The 20,727-nt window shown below is 35.8% G+C and overlaps 1 protein-coding gene across 11 annotated transcripts in view; it reads right to left on the minus strand.

Moving 5' to 3' along the window:
- The window catches only part of PPFIA2 (PPFI scaffold protein A2), a 281,559-nt gene that overhangs the window by 96,260 nt on the left and 164,572 nt on the right, over positions 1-20,727 (minus strand). For all 11 annotated transcript variants that reach the window (XM_088164997.1, XM_088164999.1, XM_088164996.1 and 8 more), the window contains 2 exons: positions 17,702-17,803; positions 7,707-7,871 (listed from right to left, as the gene is read on the minus strand). In XM_088164997.1, coding sequence (XP_088021123.1) covers positions 7,707-7,871; positions 17,702-17,803 — 267 coding nt within the window. The remainder of the gene's footprint in view (positions 1-7,706; positions 7,872-17,701; positions 17,804-20,727) is intronic.

Consider the following 20,727-nt stretch of genomic DNA (forward strand, 5'->3'; position numbering starts at 1 on the left):
AATACATTATAATATGTCTAACACTGACATTCACTTTGAATGGTGCTAGAATTTGCAAACCAACTAGGCCACATTACTGAGGATGTCACAGCTCTACAAGGAGCTAGAATCAGAATTATCCTAAAAGTTTACACACTGTAGCACTGTAGAACTGAATCCTAGTGGGTTTATGCAGCCATTTTAGAGCTTGTAAATAACACTCTCTCTAAACAACAGACAACCCTGGAGACACAATTTTTACATGGCACTTTAGCAAAACTAGGTAGAGAATTAATGTTTCTGTTCTGACTATCAAGCTATTATATTCAAATATATTTTTTTTCATTTTTGGCCTATTGTCAGTGACAACATTTAATATTACCAGTGTAAGACAGAGCAACAGTTGGAAGTTGTTTCCTTTGTCCTGCCTTGCCTTCCTCCCACATACATAGTTAATACACTGCTTTTTTTTATAATGACCTACCCAAAATTGCAGTCTGATGGCTCTTATTTGTTCTCTGAATCCAACAGTTGCTAAAGGAACTGAAAGCAACTCTGCCTTGGCACAGAAAATATATTTTTTCCTTTCGTCTGACCAGTGAACAACAAATTCAGATTCACATTTTCCATAGTGACATTGGAAAAGCTGCGAGTAATTCTTCATTTTCAAACATAAATAACAGCTGTCAAAGTAGAGGGAAGTCTTTGATTCTATTAGTAAAAAAATAAAGAGTTACATCAACACTCTGATCTGAAGGAGAAATCTGCTCTAGTTTACAACCCAGAAGCTTCAACTTTATTTCTCATTTTACATTTCTTCCTCAAATACACAAATATATTGAAAAGGATTTTTTATTGGATTCCCTCTTCAAATTCATGTTTACAGCAAAAAAAATCCCAAACAGAATCATCCTCATTTCTGAGAGATGCAGGAAAGGCTGTTGTTCTGGGTCACTATCTTGTAAAAGAAAAAGGAACTGGAACAAATGCAAACTATATTTATCTGACAATTTTTGTTTGGGTTTTTTTTTTTTTTCATATGATGAATGCCATATGATTGGCATATTATATTGTTTTCTATTTTCTGGAAATGACAGTGAGTAACTATAGTTAGTGAGAATTATTAACTATAGTGAGATCATGTGCATCACTTCAGAAGTTACTCTGCTTAAGTTTCATATGACTTTTCAATGTATTTATATTTTCTTGGGCACATGATAGAGCTTTACTAAAAAAGGTTTCAGAAAGTAAGACTAATCAGATGTCAATTGATCTAACAGAAATGCTATCATAAACGTTTTTAAAGGACAAATACCTGGAGAATAGAAGGCTCTAGGGAGCACTTACAGCACCTTCCAGTTTCTAAAGGGGCTTGCAAGAGAGCTGGAGAGAGACTTTTTACAAGGACAGTAGTGACAGGATGAGGTGGAAGGGATTTAAATGTAAGAGGACAGATTTAAATTAGTTACTAGGAAGACATTTTTTACTGTGAAGGCGGTGAGACACTGGAACAGGTTGCCCAGAGCAGATGTGGATGCCCCATCCCTGGAAGTGTTCAAGGCCAGTTTGGATGGGGCCAGAGCAACAGGGTCGAGTGAACAGTGTCCCTAACACAGCAGGGGGTTCAAACTAGATGATTTTTAATTATTTCTTTCAACCAAAGCCATTTTGTGATTTTATGATTGTAGTGTCACAGACACAGCAGGAAAGAGTTGCTCTCTCCATGTTAGAGGGTGTATCTAACATATGCCCAGATGACTGGGTATTCTTCTGGCTTTTAAATGCAACCACATTATCTTTAAATGTAACATAGTCAATGTCATGTTAGCACTGCTGTCAGTGCAAAATATCACCCATCTTTCTCCGTCTCCTAGCAACTGCTTCCCACTTTTTTTGCTTGCTGTCAAATTCTTTCTTCATTCTCTTCAGATCTGCAGCCCATAAAGAGCTTTTAAAAAACACTTGCATGTTAGAATTGAATCACTTTTTTCCCATTTATTCTATTTAATAAAAGTTCTCCTAGTTACCTGCCAATGAATAAAAGGATAGTGACAAAGCTGACACAAATGTTTGCAGGAATATTAGGTATATTTTTCAGCCGTTAATTAATCTCAAGAGAACCAGTGGGTTTTTGATTCATAGCTAAGACAGTAACATCTGGTAGCTGCTTTCCCCTGTGAAGGTCAACTGGACACTTTTCTTACAACACTGACCAAAAAACTGGGTTTGGAGAACTTGCTTCTTTCTTCTTTCCAAATGCACATTTTAAAAGTTGAACCCAAAGTTTAAAGCAAAATAGAAAAAATGTCTCCAGGACAACAAATGTGTTCAAATAGATATATTAGAAGTCAAATATAACTATAGCATGGCACAAGTAACATAATAATTTTTCTATCTTTTGTTCTTCCTGAATTGCACATAAGGACTATGTATTTCCTGATCTACTTAGTGTCTATTCTAACCATGAAGTTAACATGAGCTTCTATTTTTATTCAGCTCCAATGATTTCTAGGAAATATTGTCCTCACCTGCTCTTTTATAAACAATTCCATGTATATTCATATATAATATCACAAAATATTCTGTCTTACACTGGTTCCACAACTTTTCATTGCATGAAAAAAACCCCACAAAGGTATGAGCTACTTATCAGCAGTAAGAGAAGAGACCTGTAGCATTAGGAAGGACAGGGTGAATAACTGAAGGGAGGTTTCCACTCTATGAATACTGCTGCAAATTTCACCTGACTTATACAATAGCAAAGGCTATAAGAAATGTTAAGTCAGAATTTCACATTAGTCCTAGCCCAAATCACTCCTAACTTCACATTTTTTAAACAATGCTCACTGTTTGTGAGATATAACCTAACCTTACACTTAGGTAAAACAGTCACTGAATTTAACTTCTCACATGATGAAAATTTAAAAATGCTAACAGAACTGCCCATGTTGTTTGGTTTTCTATTTCTAAAAATGTTAGCATAATTACACATACAATTTTTTTTTAAATGTGTATAGCTTCTGTAAAATTAAATTTCTAAATAATAAGAATAATAAATACACTTAGTGTGGTATCAATTTCATTTGATGTGACACAACTTATCCAAGGAGACACAATGAGATTTTTCTGAGGGACACATATAATGGTAAACATTTCTAAACTAAATTAACTCTGTCATTATCCCCATGCCCTAAAGTGAAAATTCTCACAAAATACATTAAAACTGTAAAAAACGTCTTTTGCTTGGCACTACTAAGATCTCATACAGATAATGGGGTAAGACTAAATCATACTCTTACCACTTCCTACTTACTAGGAAGTACCTACTGGGTTCAGCCAAACAGGACTGGCTCTCTCATATGGGAAGCTCATGACAAACTTTCGTTCTCCAGGATTGTGGCATGTGCATAACAAGAAGGATCCTGAAGGAGCTTCCAGACTCTGAAAAAACTGCAATGAGAGCCATGTTTTCTCAGAATAATGTAATCACAGTGTGATCTCCCTGTGGTGATCTATCTTTTGGACAAAAGGGGAAGGCAAAACTCAGACTTCATGCAATAGCTAGAAAGTCAATAGACTTTGAAATGAAGTATCACTCCTGATTATTTTTATGCTTAAACAGGCCTGCCTAAAAATTGATATATTTTATTTTTCACTTTCCAATCTGTTAGTAGGCTTCATTGCATTTTCTTATAGTAATGAGGATGGTTTTGTAGTTCTTGTACTGTGCACGTAGCAATCCTTTCATGATCAGTCAAGTTTTGTGGCAGAGCTTGTTACAACACATCAAGATGTTGTAGTGTAGGAAGTGAAAACATGAAAGAAAATTTGCATTTAGGAAGAATTTTAAGATTTTCTTAATATTTTTGTAAGTTTAAAGGGCAAAGCTTCTCATGAAAATATTTTGTTATGCTTTTCCATGAATGCAACAATTACATTAATAGTTTCAGTGTCAACGTTTTTTTGTGAAGAAAAAAATTAAAGAAAAATTTGCATTATTCATTTGCAAAGGATCATGATACATTTCCAGTGCAATTTGACAGTTTTTATTACTCTTTATCCATTAACCTACTTCAGTTTTGTGTGCATTTTCTGATGGGGCACTGTTTATTTTGCTGTGGCATCAGAAGTCATGTTTTTTGCCTCATTTTTACAGTGAGGTTCTGCCTGCTGGCCTGCCCTGAGCACAGCAGCAGAGTCTGTGCGAGTGAAGCATTACCCACGATACAGGAAGACAGGACACACACAACTCAAAGGCATAGATTGACTCCATCCATGGATGCCAGGAGACTTGATTACTTTGTCATAGTTAGACCTTTTTCAACTTTTAAAGTAGCAGAAGTCAAGGAGATTCCTGATGAGTGGAAAACTCACAAACATTTTGTCCTTTTACATTAAATACTGGCCTTATCCTGGTAATATCCAGGAAAGTAGAGGATGTCCAGTGTAGGGGAGGGTATAAAGCAAATCTTCCAGGAAGCATTTTCAGGCACATAAAGGACAAGATGGTGACTGGGGAGAGCCAGTATGGCCTTGTCAAAACCAAATCTGGCCAACCTTGCATGAGGAGAGGGACTGGCTCCATGGATGAGGGGAGAACAATTAATGTTTTTTGTCTTTACTGAGTTTTGCTGCAAGATCTTCCATTTATCTCTAGAGAAACTGGTGAAATGTGAATTGGTGAAATATTCTGTGGTGCTGTCAAAAATGGACAGGACTGCAAGGTTCAGAGGTTTGTGATCAGTGACACAAAGTCTGTGTGGCATCCCATTGCCACAAAATGCATAACCCTAGGGAATGAGACAGGCTTCAGGAAGAGAAAGCAGTTTTGCAGAAAAGACTTAGTGGTGAAAAAGGCCAGCACACAGTTCAGCCAGTGGGTTGGAGGAAATTATTATTTCCCTCCAGACTTCTGAGGCAGCATTTGTTTTCAGGCTTCCTGGTAGAGGAAAGATATGGGCAGATTTCAATGAGGGCCCACCAAGCTGGCCATGGGCTGGAGCACACAGCATTTGAGACAGGCTGAGAGAGCTGGATCTGGTCAAAGTGAAGAAGGAAAAGTTCATGGGAGACCTAATTGCTGTCTACAACCAGCTAAACAGAAGATATGGAGGAAATAAAGCCAGATTCTTCTTGCAGATGCAGGAAGGGAAGACCTCACAGGACAAGAGGGAACCAGTGCAACACTCAGCAGAAACTCCAGATAGGTATTATGGGGAAAAATCACAGTGAGGGTGGTGAAACACCAGAACAGGTTTTCTGCCTAGAAGAATTCAGAAGTTACTGGACAGGACCCTAAGCAACCTGAAACAGTTGGCCCTGCTTTGAGCAGGAGGTTGGGCCAGGTGTCTCTCAGGAGCTCCAACCCACATTGTTCTACTAGTCCCTAAAAATCTTCAATGCATTTTTATAGCTGGATTGATTTCTTATTTCTGAAGAGTCTGAAACAAATCTAACTTACATAATTTTTCTGTCACCATGCAGAATATATGACTCACATGCCATAAAAAATTTTCTTAGCACATTTGGGTGCATTTTATTATTTTTAAATAAAAATCACCATAATGCTGACAATTTGTGAAAGCATTATATTATCAAGTATCTGGGCGATATATGTGGCAACTTTGATCCAATCCTTCCACAGACACTGTAACAAAACCAGGTATTTTTATATGGGTTTATAACTTGAAAATAATGTGTGCTGGGTTTATAACAAATTATTTTAAAATCAATTATTAAACTGTTTACTGGACTTCTCTCAGAATGTTTTATAGTCAAAATATGATTTATTGCAACAAAATAAAAAAGGCTCCACATACAGGTAAACAGCATGTTGGAAAAGTAATTATAAAACTTCTTTTATAATGGAACGAATCTTCTGTTAATATGATTGCAGATGGTTGACTTTTCTACCCTGATAATTGTCATTACCACTGGGACAGGAATCAACTAGATACATAAAATGTCTACCCATGTAATTCCAAAAATTTTTAACGTGCTGAATACTGATTTTAACCTGTTACATTGAAAAAAATATAGGAATAGAATTTTCAACAATATAAGTCAATTTTTTCAATAATGCAAATCAAAATATTACATGTCGTTTCAATCTAATTCAGTACAATAATTTTCAAAATGGGACGTAAAATTAACTGCATAGTACCGAAACACTAAACCATTCACAAAAGAAAATGTGTAAGAGGTACACAACTGTTGAACAATCAGAATCTATTTCAAGTTTAGTTCTTACTATTTCTCATACTTATCTAACACAATGTCAAAAAGTATAAAAGCTGGAAGCTCCCTACCCTAGTTTTACCGATATTTAAAGTGCTGGATAAAAGATCAAAGCTCAGACCATAAACCCCATCAGTCCTCAAAAGATCTTTTTAATAATACAGGATTTTTAAAATCTTAATGACATCCAAAAGCTTTCTACAGTGGCTAGGAGTTGCTATATTTCCTTTCCTAGATTTTTTCTAAAGATGTTTTCATGATATCTGAGTACAACATATAATCCAAAAGATATATCTAAACACATAAGTAGTTTTTATTTGGTCTAAGTTCCTTAAATTTATTAAACGCCAAACCTGATAGTTAACCTAGTATGACTCACAAACCACAGTACCAATGATATATATATATATATTGCTATATAACTACAGCTACCTTCATTAAGTCAGCTTTCTATTTCTGAAAGTTAAATTTGTTGCTGTGAGACCATTAAACTGGTCCTGTACAATACAGCTCATCTGTGCAGTCAGTGGTTTCAGATGCTGTGCTGCACAATGTCCCCTGCTTACCCAGCCATCAAAACCAGAGAAGCAACTCAGCAGCAGCAATGAGCCAATCAGCCACAACATTCCCCATAAAGAACGAGGCTCTTCGCTCATGAGCTCTGTTTCTCATGTGCTCCCTGCATGTGCAGTTTTCAGGCACTTACTAATTCACATACATCACCTCCTGAGCACATTGTTTCTAGACTTGAACTAGACTTATGAATTCATGTACACATTACTCAAGGTGATAACTCATTGCTGTACAAAGTTTCATTCACTTGGAATATAGTCTTTCCAGCACAGGATACATGAGGAATGCAGTGGAAAGACCCTTTTCATTAGCATGACTTGATGCAATTATCATTGGTTTTTACCTTAATTCTGTAGGCCCTTCATCACTTCTGATAATGAAGAATGGACTATTTACTATAAGTTATGCTACTTGTAAAGGGAACATTGTTCTTATGTAGCAAAGGCTAAAAAGACCTCTGAAATTTAGGAGGTTTTCCTCCTAAAAATATCTAAGAGCCAAGTTCCCTTATGGAGTTAGGAACATCTCATTCTCTCTCTATGTGTTTTTAAAATTTGAGATATACCTACATTTTCATGGTCATAACTTAAAAGCACCTTTTACACTCAATAAATTCCACAGGGCCATCTTTATTTAGTCCTAAATAGGAGAAGCATGTCTGGTAGGGGTGAGATTTGCTTATTTTGAAAAGTCATTTCTATTGTCTGCAAAAGATAGCTGAAGTGACCTCGAGTGCATTACAGCTGTTGGCCATACATTCTTAGCATCCAGATTTCTCTGGATACCTGTAAATACTCTAAGTACAGGGCTTATTCCAAGGAGTAAACAAACAATACTGTTGCTCTGCTGCATCATAAAGCACAATTAGGCAAGTTAAAGAGTGTATTTAGTAAGCTTTTTTTTCCCCCATACTGTACCTTTTCATCCAAAGCCTTGTGGTGCTCAAACAGAGATTTCAGAGCTTTGAGGACCTCAACTTCACTGGAAACTCCTGAGGGAGACTGTGCTTGCCGTTTCACCACTGTCATCCTCAGGGACCTTTCGTGTCTTGAGACAAGGCACTCCAAATGCTCCAGTAACAGCTATCGGATTTGAAATAAAAAGGTATTAATTACTGTGTCCCTAAATGCCACAGAAATTCTAACTACAAAGTGCATGATACTAAACAGCAATTTTCTTGGCAACCTCATTGTAGGAGAGATTGCTGGATTGCGATATTTCATGTTTCTAAATCAGATGGAATAAATGGAAAAAGAAAATCTACTCATGATTAAATTTAAAATTCTGCTATGAAAAACAACAACAAATCATTAATCATAGGGTCACCATTTTACTAAATTAATTACATATTTACATATCATTTTTGATAGTAATTGATGAGTACTGGCAGCCAAATAAGCAAAGACAGTCTAAAGAATTATGTAAAAATATTAAATAAGTTTACAATTAATTCAGCCTAACTGTAATATATTTTCAATTTATCTTGAAAGCAACTTAACAAATTAGGTAGGAGTGAACAGTATATTTTACTAGATTTTTAAGACTATTCATTAGAACTGCCACAGCTAATGGTGTTCATCACTAGCACATTCTCTAAAATATGCATTGTCTCTGTAATATTAAAAGCACAACAAAAATCAGAGACGTCCATAAACATCTGTTAGATAGACTGCAAATAACATAATTTAAAAGCATATTATATTTAGTTTTCATTACTGCTCTCAGGTTAAAGGAAAAATTAAAATGGTATGTTGATGTTGTGTGGAATTTTCCTTATTTGCCCATATTTTCATAGGGCTACCATTGCTATTTTTAGTGCCTGAACATTAAAGAGACTTGGTTAGCTGTAAGATAAATGGGGGTAGCTAAATTCATGAATCAGAATGCATGTTAAATGTACTGTAATTACAACAAACAATTATATCTAATTCATTGAACTGGAAATCTGAAAGTTACATGGACAATTGTTTAAAATTTCTCCTTTGATGTGGTTCTTAATATAGCAACTATTACTAAATACATATATTTATCTGTAATCCACAGTTATTCTCAGTTATATAGTGATTTTTATTCTTACACTAATTACTAGACATAGAAGACCAAAAGCAGAAGGCAATTATATTAGAGATGTAGTATGTTGATACTAAGTCAGATTAGGAATGGTTATGGTTTGGTGTCATCTTTGCTTCAAACATGGTTCTCATGTCTGGATTTACACCTGGTTTTTATGTTGCAATAAAAAAATTCTTCACAAAAAACAGTGAATGAACATGTGAACAATGTTAATACATTGAGAGTTATAATGACTCCCTGCAGTTTAAGAAAGGAGGGTCTCCATATCATTTCTGAATCCAAGTCGTGGCCTGTATTTATCAAAAGCAAATGAACAAGAAATTCACAAGCTTTCTCATCCCTGAAGGGCTAAGAGCAGATATAGGTGGATTTTTCATTATTTGAGGCAGTCCAAAGTAGCACACAGATTTGAAGAGACCTCTCAATGATAGAGCCATCAAGAATTCAGTGTGGGGCTGTGGGAAGTTTACAAATTAAATGAGATAAGAATATTTTCCAAATATTTACAGATTATTTCTGTTCATAATAGTACTTAAATAAACAATTAATTGCCCTCATAAAGAGAACTAAATTGATGAATTTTGGTCTAAATACTTGTATCATCATGGTTTTTCTAGGCCATCTAGTTTATCTGGGGGAGAGCTAGAGGAAAGTAAGTCAATAGCTGATTTTTAATTCTTCAACCTACACTCTGCCCTGTTTCTTGAAAGAGTCTGTGAGGGTGCAACAATTCCTTCTCTGTGCAGCCTGACTCTGCCCTACTACATAGCCCTGGGGTAGCCAGAATCTGACTCGAATCCATGCTGTGCACTTAGATTTCCCCACAGTCATTCCCACCTCCTGGCTGATTCCATTAGAGTCTGGCTCATCCTGATCAGTTTTCTTTATGCAGAAATTTTTTAATGCATCATAACTATGTCTGGATCAGTCTAAATCCAGCCAAGAAGCTACAGATTTCTGAAGAAATTGGGGGAAAAGGGAAAACATTGATCTACAGTTGAATTTTTAGTATGGCCATTCCTTACATATGTCTTTAGCTGTCTAATGCTCAAAGTGACACTGACTAAACCAGTCCAGAGCAACAAAACCTTGGCAACCTTTTTGGCCTGACTGAGCAAATTTATCATATTTGGTGTCCTACTACCCTAAACGACTTATCTCTCAGAAAAATGCTGTGATGATCAGGGACTCCTGAGAACCTGTATGCAAGACTCAGTTGGAAAGGAAAATGGGAAAATCTGGTGTGATGGAGTGATGGTGACATGGAAATCTTGACATGGAAAAGGAATTACACATAACCTATAGCAGAGAGATAAATAAGGAACGCACAAAAAACCTCCTAACATACATTCACAACCTCATTTTGAACTGGTGCAGACAGACAATCCCAAGAGGGAATGTGAAGTCAGCATGGACAGAAGACAAGAAACTTGCTAAGCAAAGGCAGAAAAGAGATCAAAGAGGGTGATGAGGAGATAAAACAAGTTAAACAATGTTTCCAAGTAGAAGACAGCAAAGTGGTGGGAACTCAGAATTTTTAATGGGGTGACTGTGGAGGAGTCTGCTATTTGAGATGAACAATACAGCACTCTAGCCTTTTGCAGAGCTACAGATAACATATTTAGGTTACATTACTGCCATGTTAGAAACATGCATAATGCATAATACTAAACCAATGACAATCACCCATTTAACATACACAAAAGCTAAGTTGTTTTTAGCTTAGAACCACCACTTCAGAGGAGAAAAAGACGTATTCCAATGTCTGCATACATTTCATAGCTGTTACATTAATCAAGTGCAAAATGCTGTGTTGCCTAATTTACCCTATACTGATTGTCACAGCTGTGTCAAAAGACCCATGGAGAACCAAACAGTGCTTGTGAACATTTCATACTTTTTCTTTCTGTTCTTATTTACTCAAGCATTTGCAGTCACTCATTCTTCTGGAAACTACCTCTGAACACTGGAATTTTCTTTACCATCAGCTCTAGGAATGCTCAAGAAGCCATGCTAACATAGGTTTCTCATTTGTAAAAATGTCTTCTTTTTCTTTTCAACAAAAATAATCTCTATTGCTTCACAAATTCTGTGAGCACTGCAAACAGCAAAACCAGCTGAGCAAGGAATACTATATACGAGGTCTCTTAGTGAAACATTACTCCCATTTCTGCTGAAAGGGAAGAAACCTAATGGGTAGGACATCTGTGATTGAGAACCTGATAGCAAATCATTGCCCCCTGCCCTGGTGAAACACTAGACTCACAGAATAAAAGAATTGTTTAGGCTGGAAAGATCATCAAATCCAAACATTAACCCAGCACTACTAAGTCCTCCACTAGACAAAGTGGCCAAGTGCCACATCAGCACATCTTTTAAATACCTCCAGGAATGGCAACCCTACCATTTCCTTGGGCAGCCTGCTCCAATGCTCCAATGCTTCTTGAAGAGGAAATTTTCCCTAATGCCCAACCCAAACCTCCCCTGGTGTAACTTGAGGCCATTTCCTCTTGTACTATCACTGTACTATCACCTGGGAGAAGGGGTTGACCCCACCTAACCTACAGCTGCAGAGAGTGATAAGGTCTCCCCTGAGCCTCCTTTTCTCCAGGCTAAACACCCCTCAGCTGCTCCTTGCAAGACTTGTGCTTCAGACCTTTCACCAGTTTTCTTGCCCCACTTTGGGCATGTTACAATAGCTGCTGTTTTATTCAAATTTCCCCCAGCCACAATTATATCAAAAAGAGGGGTAATAGATCTTCCCCGCTTCCCTGGGAAGTGCAAATGTCAACAACACTGACAGAATTATGAAGTCTCTCAGGGCTACAATAATGGGGGAAGAGAGTATAAACATAAAAGATTGACATTGAAGATGATGGTGTGTCAACCAATGTTTAACATCTGAAGGAAATCACAATAAGTTGTGGGCATGCTGAGGACTTTCCTCCACATAAGTAGTTCAAGAATTAATATTCCAAATAATTGTGAGAACATCACAAGAGTTCACATTGAAATAACATTGTAACAACAATGGTAATTAATTTAAACTGCAAAAGAATTGTTAGAAACAGCTTTAGGGATTTCAGTAAGTTGCAATTAAACTCTGGCATTAATAAATAGTGCTCATGGGCTGCTGAGCATTTTCTGCTCCCTCACGCTGTCAAGCTGTTACAGTTGTCAAGCACTCAGAGGGACAGGCAGCTTGCAGAGAAAAGAAGATGAAGATCAACAGCAGCAGGTAGGACAGAATCACCCACGCATCATTGCTATGCTTTTCCTACTGGAAAGCATAAGCTTGACAATGAATTATGAAATAATCTGACAAGTGAGTTTTATGCTGGGCAAATTTTAGGATGCTCAAGATGCTGTGCTGATTATTGTATCTTATGTAAATAGGATGGTTTCTGGAACTCTGGACTACCTTTTATAAGCATAAAAATATATAAAAATAATAATAATATTTTTGAATGAATGTAGCATCTTTCTAAAGACGTTAATTAAAACATCTAAAGTGTTAATTAGAACTAAATGAACATGAAAGGAGAAAATTTTTAGAATATAACCAGCTTCTTGTATTTCTCAAATTACTTACACAGCAATTATGGAAGTGATTGGTTTCTGTGAAACAAAAATGTATGGCTAGATTTAATGGTGTAAACTACATTGGCATAGATTATCACCTAATTGCTCTACTACACCATACAATCATGACTACATGGACACTGATTTACACATAGAAAATGAAAGAAGTTAAAATACTTATTTTAAGGCATGATGGCTCAATAAGTTGAAATTAGTGTGACTCAGTAGAGTTTGCTGTTACAAGACCTGGATTTTAATCAATAAAAAATATTTTATCTTAACTTTCATTATTTTCAAAAATTGTTTGTAGAAAAAGTTTACAGCAGGATAATAAATGGAGAAATTAAGAAATCAACACATGGTAATGGAGAGAAAAGGAGAGTCATAAATAATGAAATACAGGGAAAAACATAAAAGAAAAGACTTTTCTGAAACGAGACAGACTTAGCTTAAGGTATTCCTTAGAGGAATGAGGTACCCACTAAGAAGACAATTCACTTCTGAGGTTCAGCTTAGAATTTCTAACCAGCACAGGAAAAATGGAATTTTTTTTTCAGTCTATATTTAGAATTTCCATTGTTCAGTGAATCTCCATCTCTGGTGTGAGCAGAGAAGACAAGTAAAGTAAGCTGACATGGGGTTGAAGACTACCTCCAAAATCAGTCACAAAATCGGTGATTTTTTTTCAGCATTGTTCCACAGTAATGGCAACCACTTTTCACCTGTGGTGAGGGGGTATGACCTCCAACAGCTACACTGGTAAATTAACAGTGAAAATCTTTCTATGAAAAAGTAAAGTTACAGCCCAACTACTGCAGTGTGTCCCATGTCTGTCCTTCTGAACAGAAGCCAAAATGCAAGCAACCGAAAATCTTAATGAAATCACACGTATGTGAAAGCTGTGAAAGAAAATGTAACAGTTGGATAATTGGATAAAAGCAATAGGAAGAAAAGGGGGTTTATAAGAATAATGAATAGAAATATAACTATTACCTAAACAGATTACCTAAAAACCACATAGTTATATAAAAACATATAGTTATTGAATAACTATATATTACATTTACTATCTGTTGTTACACAATTTTCTGACAGAAGTTCTTTCTTTTTTTAAAAAAGAGACACATGAATCTACAAGACAGTTAATAATATTGAGGCAATGATATATACTGTTACTTATATTATTGAATTAATGTTTTGCCATTTGCAGAACTTTAGGAGGTATACTTATTTTCATGTGTACAGTGCTTTTAGACTAAGAATTCCTCAAGTTTAAAAAACAAATAGAGTACCTGATTAATTTTCAGTACCTATGAAATTGATTTAATTAAAAGGACCTATGAGAAAACGAGCTAAAATAGGTAAAACCATAGTTTGAATTTGAATCGTAAAATGTAGGTTAAGTTCTGATCTATATGTATAATGAAACTGCAGTGCATAATTGAAAATGTTTCATAAACCATTCAATAAGGAATGGAGACAATAAAATATGAATAAAATTAGATACAACTCAGCCTTGTTCATTTCAATAAATGCTTCATCTCCTAAGGCATGAAGCAAAAGAGAGTTAATGACACTGTTGCTACTGTTTCATTTATGAATACAGGTATAATTTTTTTGTTTGTAAACTGCTAGAACAAAAATATTTCAGACCAATTTGAGTAAAAATTTTTATTCAAAAAGCACATGTATGTTTCTGGTCCTTTTTTGTTGTATGGAAGAATCCACAATCAGATTAATCCATAGCAGTACTGTAACGTATTTTTTTCAGCTACCAAACCAACCCCCAAATTTTATTCCTAATAGTATTCTGATCTAATAAATTAATCCTATGCATTTTTTCTACTTTTAAAGAATACAGAGACAAAAAAAATTAAACAACCAAAGTAGTGTTATTTTATAATTTCCATTAAATAACATGCTAGATCACACTGACTTGTCTTCCAGCTTCAGAAAAGATGCCATCTTTCTACATGCTATAGGTGATCATTCTATCTAGAGAATATCCAGAGAAATAACTGTAAGAGTTTCTATTAAGATATTTTTGTATCTGTTGTCAAAGTCTTATACAATGGTCTTCCAGACAGAACCTGTTTGCCTTCCAGTCAGCAAGGCCACATAATCAGTATTCCCACACTTTCTATTTTGCCTTGTGTATTGATAGATTAAGTTTCCAGCTATGTTCTTAACATGAAAATATTTCTACTGTAATATGTCAGAAAAAGTTGATTATCATAGGCAGCAAAAATGCACATTCAACAGCAAATGCTTAAGAATGCTGCTAGAAGGATTGAGTAGAAACTTGATTAAATATTGAGGTGAGGTTTAATTTCTGGTATTTTCGTTAAGATCTGAGTGTATATGTCGTAGAAAACATAATTTTTTAGGAATTTCATCATGGTCTCTCTCTAATACGTTACCATCAAGGTCTACTACCACAACTTGGCATAGAGTGGGAAATCAGGATGTGAAATCAGTTTTGTGTTTTGTTTGTTTATGTAATGAGCAAAAGCTGTGTGAGGCTGTTGCCAGAAAATAAAGAAACACAGGTGTGGGTCTAGAGTAAATAAAATCCTGCCACTTAGGCATAACTGAAAATGTAAAGGTGACTTGGAAGGCTGGTGTGTACTCAGGACCTGAACAGAATTGCCACTTTCATTCCTTTCTGCTGATATTCAGGTTGAAGCAAACAGAACGGGACAAATGAAACAATATCTTTTTTGCTGTTGTGCCAAGTAGATAAAAGGTTGGATTAAAAAATTCAGAAGCTGAAATTCGGTACTGCGTATCTTCATTTAAAAGCAGAAGGAAATGCTACTTGGGACAAAATGTTTGTCCTGAGTAGTTCCACTATGTGTGGTTATGCATGAGTGTGTCCTGGGGGGTCAGGTGAGCTTTGTTAATGTAACAGCCAAGGTAGGGCTGGCTTAAGTGTGAACATTAGAGGGATGCACAAAAGATACATTAGTTGGACTAACTTTATAGATGAGAAAATACATTTAATTTTCTCACTGTGAAAGTGTATCAGTGGTCCCCCAAATATTATTTTATTAGAATCCTTGTTAATTAACAGAAAAATTTTGGAGCGATTCTTTTTTACAAAATATTAATGTTGTTTTGCATTAATAACACCATAGATCTCAGTTTGCAAAAGCACATCTTTATAGGCAATGGCTTCCCAGTGAATGCTGCTGGAAATCTCATCACTAGCACATAACCAAGACTGTGTGTTGAAAACAACAGCTTTCCATCTAAAATGCTCATCTTTCCCTATCAAAAGAGTATCCCTATATAAGACAGCATGACTATTACAGCCAGCTCTGGGATATATTGTAGTATATGGTAGCTTAAAGCCTGGCAAGAACATAAACATGAAAGGGTAATAACTTATTAATGAAAATTCTAGAGGTCAGGGTAAGGCATGTCTGAATTTTTTCTCTCTCCTCCATTAATATTTGGACTCTATCTTCCCTTTGCTTGTTGTAACATCTCCTGCATTCCCTATTTTTTTTCATAGCCTAAACATTTTGATCCCTAGCTTCATTCTCATTTTGAAAACACACCGTTAGTATTTACTAATTTTAACTGCAAGGATTATAACACTGTAACTCCCATTTGTTGATATTAGCTCTCTTGGAAAACCTCTTGCAAATTTTTCTTTTACATAGTACAAGGAACATAGGAATGGATGATCTTTAAGCTTCCTGCTCTGCACAGAAACTGCCTATGACAGTCTGACTTAGGAGATGACTTGCAATTGAGTCATCTTCGTTTTTCCTTACAGTTCTTTGGCAAGTGACTATCTTTGGCTACTAAGCTCTCTTTGAATTTTCGCTAGTCTGCACTGCTTATATCAGTATTGGTGCACTGCAGTTTTAACACACTAAATCTGGTGTTCAGTGGACTTTGGAGTGAAATGGATAAAACATTTTTTATTAAATACTAAAATAATACACATGTAGGAGTTACTGATAATTTAAGCAGCTATAGGAAGTCTTCAGACTTTTCTTCAGCTGACATGATTTGCTAAACCTGGAAAATGCAGCGCAATTCCTACATGTTTCTCAAAATTAATTAGTTAATTAATAGGAGAAAAAGTAGCTCTCCCCTATACCTCCCATAAAATTTTCCAAACCCATCACCTCCAAGAGCTTTGTACTAAATGTGATCATGTCCTGAATGTTCAGGAAAGCATAGAGGTAGATGGGTCAGCTTTGCCTCTTTGTAGGCATCTATTTAATGTGTCATCCCTTGAATTTCTGAACTCTACGGCACTCTTTAGTGCTAGAGATGGGAAGAAGAAAGCAGGGAGAAAGGCCCTCTCTCAGGTATTTTAGCATATATATTGTTAGATTCTTTTCAAAATGCAAATTAGCTGACAAAGAAGAGATTCCAGATGAGCATTCAAAGTGCTACTATTTTAATAAGAAGAGGAAAATGGGTAAAGTTACACAGATCACTTGGTGTTCAACCTCTGAGATCTATTTTGTATGTTCACTAACAGCCTGACTCCCACCTGAACTGGCACTACTCCATCTCTTTCCTCACACTTTTCCACAAACACCATAAATCTCCTTTGCTACTCTCTTGTGTTACTAGATCAATTCTGCTTTGCCCAGACACTTTTACGTGCAAATTTTTTTATTCTGAAAACAATTCCGTCCATCATTTGAGAATTTTCAGAAGGTGCTGTATCATACATTCTTGTTCCCAGACAGAATACTGTCTTTTGATTGAAGCAGAACATGATAAATTTCAAGATACAATCTTGTCCCCACTCAGCTGTATGACAAATGACATTTATTTCAAGGGTCACAAGGCTGCATGTAGACTAAACAACAGGCTGCCTGTGCTATGTGTGGCAGCCTTCCTCTCATCCTTATTCAGATCAAATCCAAGGCACAAGGCAAAACTGGTTGTCTGTTGTAACCTTGCCTTTTGCCTTGGTAAGAGATCAGGATATGTGCAGGCTACTCCGGTTTGGAAGGTTGCATGACTCCCTTGCTTTAAAAGACATTTAAACTGAATGACCTTACCATGTTACATACTAAATCTCTGGTAATTGTAATTGTTTGCAATATATCTGGCTAATTCACTCATTTCCTACTGTAGCATGGTAGATATGTCCTGCTACTTAGAATCTCCTTCAGTCATGAAAATGCTGTATTTTTGTCTCCTTATTCCTAGAAATAAGATCTAGATTTATATGTAAGTTTACACACACATGATATCCAGAAAAGGTCTGCTGTGTACTTACTCTTGTGTTGTTTCTTTCAGCTTTTAGTTCTGAAATCTCTTCCTCTTTTTCAAGCAGCTGTTCCCTGCATGCATTTAATTCTTTTGTCAGTGCAGCAAATTCCTGTGGAATAAAATTAAATGTGAAGTTACTCAAGATGTAAGCATTAGGATAATCAAATTCATGTGCATTCTAGAGTTTGAGCACTTAAGTAATATTTAGAAATCATCAACACAAACTAAAATAGCATATGTAAGCTTCAGCATCTACCAAAATCATTTCAAGTCTAGACTTACTGCTGATTTAAGTTTAGAAACAAAAGAAGATTCAAAATGATGGCAACATCTCCCATACATAAGCTATCAGAACCACACCAAAAGAAGAACAGAACTGGCCAATTTCATAGCAACAGAGACACCACATTTCACACATAAGGAAGTTCAACTCAACATACCCACTTAGGAGCATTCTTGCCACTCCATAAGGCAGCCTTTGCAATATGGCATGTGAGAAAAAAGTTAAGGTATTCACTAATCAAAATCTACCTAATATCAGATTAACATAAGTAATATATGAGTTGTGAAAAACATACTCTACTTGTTATTGAAGTTAACCATTAAAATGTATTCAGTCATTACATTGAAAGGCTGTGATGACTCAGAACAATACTTTTTAGTTGGAATGAATTTCCTATGAATTAACAAGATTAAATGAAACTGAATTTTAAGCTGTTCCTGACGTTAAGTTTTATGCATGCAACTAATAGGTATTCTGAAAAACATCTTATAGTTGTCAAAACTTCTATTAAAATATCTTGAATGTACCATTGCTGTAACTCTTTAGCAATACACATAAATTTTTGTCTGTATAAAGGGCCATCATAGAGTTGTCATTAATTTCAATAAGGAAAAGGTTTCACTCCATATGTGTTTATTTTGACAGGCATAAGATATACTAAGCTGTAGTGGTTAATTTTATCCTTTATAGCAAAAAGATTGTATATATTTCACGAACTCAGTAAGGTAAAGGATTAAAAGCCTTCAAGATTTGTGATCATGCTTTGAGAAAAAAAAGTCTTGAATAGCATTGCTATTTAACAAAGATGTATACATATTTTCAAATACTAAGTTAATTTTAATTTGACCAGAACAGTCAGTGCATAAGAGCCCACCAGACACAAGCAAGCAGCTGAACTGCACTCCAAGAGAAAGCAGTTCAAGAAAAAAACTATCCAGGTGGTTTATCTTCTAAGCCAGCAGGATGCAGCTGAGACTAAATCTACTTATTTAAGACAAAAGCTTGTGATGATCTCAAAAGGGCTTGGTTTGCTGCTTCTCCTCAAGCTGTGGAAAGCAGATTTTATCTGAAATAAATAGGTGTTCAACAGACCTTTAGTGAGTACTCCTAGTCCCATTCTGTTTTAGTCTAGTCTTTAAATAGTTAACAGTCTATTGTATTATAAATTGTAAATAATTCAAATAAATTTCAAGTGATATTCTGAAACATGTAACTAAGGGTGCTTTTTTTTTCATTTTTCAGCATCTGGAACTGGAAGCACAGTAGAACTCCATGGTAAGAAAGAGAGTGTTGTTCTGATATCCTCAATGGATTTTGTTTTAGACACTGGCTACTGATCACATCAACTATATAATGATGCTTTGTGTCCTACCTCCTAATCAGTACTTGCTTTTTACATCCTAGTGGTCAGGTACGTTTAAGACTACACAGTATACTTTGATGGTAAAACCCTTAGCTTAGCTTTGAAAGTGAGATTTATATTGTAACACTCCTTCCTTGCTTTTCAAAAGTATCATTGAACCTTCTGCCTGTAGGTTTTAAACTAAGATTCAGAAACTACCAGTCCAGCAGTGTTATTCTGTCCAGATTTAAAAAAAAAAAAATCTCCTGTCCCTAAAGTTAATAGCTAATGGTACACACTGAATGAAAACTCATAGTTAATAGAGAGCTAATGATCTCAACTCACATTGAATCAGAATTTTGAAGGACAAAACCACACCTAAACACTTATTTCTCTACAGCCCTACAGGGTGGAGCCCTTGTTACTAATTTACATACACATGGATTAGTGTCTATAATACTTTCAGAATCTCACAGAATAAACTTTCAGTGTAATCTATGGAGTATGTTGTGCAGTTTATGCTTTCTCATTTCTTGGTATTGTTTCAGCTGGAATTAAAATAGACACTTTGGCATATGCTTGGGCTTCCGGATGGGTGACAGGTGGTGGAAAGCATAACAAATGTCATCTGGTGACTTACAGTTTGAGTTCTGAACTACAGTAAGGCAAACTAGTCTGGTAACATGCATTTGCTGCTTTCCTTGCAAATAAAAAAAGTTATGGCTATCAAATTGCACATCTTTGTGGTGCCAAGGCAAGCCTGCTTCCAGTACAAGCTCTAATGCTTTGGTCAATACAGTCTAAAATAACAAAGGAATGAAGTTCCTACTAGTTTGCTAAGCAGCATGGAGTTTATACTTAGGGTAATTTTGTCTGGTCATCAGTGTAAGTTTTCCCTTGCTTTTAAGCAAATCATTACTCAAAATTCTGCTCCCAGACAGTCCCATATCTAAAGTAATGTCGTTTCAGCCTCCAAATATCTTCAGTTTATATTTAAAACATCTATTAGCATCTACCTTAGCTGGGCTATCTGTGTCCAGTGTTTTAGACTGTGTTACTTGAGTGGCCAACACTGTCCTTTCAAGCCTATTAACTATTCAGTTGCTGCTGCTGCTCTCTGAAATTTCTCTGTGCTTTTGACACACCTGCAGTGCAAGCACTTACAACAAGCAGTCATCTCTTTATATGTCTGCAGCTCAAATGTCCAGCTTCATCTGAAGTACTAGAGACTGCTCATTCATGGAGAGCTTGGAATTCTCCGAGCTAAATGACGACAGAAAGAGGGCTTTATTCCTTGTGTTTACATCACAAGTCTTTTACAGGGAAAGTCTCCAAAATTGAGTTTTCCCTAGAGCTTTACAAATTATTATTCCTGTCACACCTGTTTTCATGAATTAATAACTAGGAT

The sequence above is a fragment of the Sturnus vulgaris genome, chromosome 5, assembly GCF_052056855.1.
Source record: "Sturnus vulgaris isolate bStuVul1 chromosome 5, bStuVul1.hap1, whole genome shotgun sequence".
Classification (NCBI taxonomy): Eukaryota; Metazoa; Chordata; class Aves; order Passeriformes; family Sturnidae; genus Sturnus; species Sturnus vulgaris.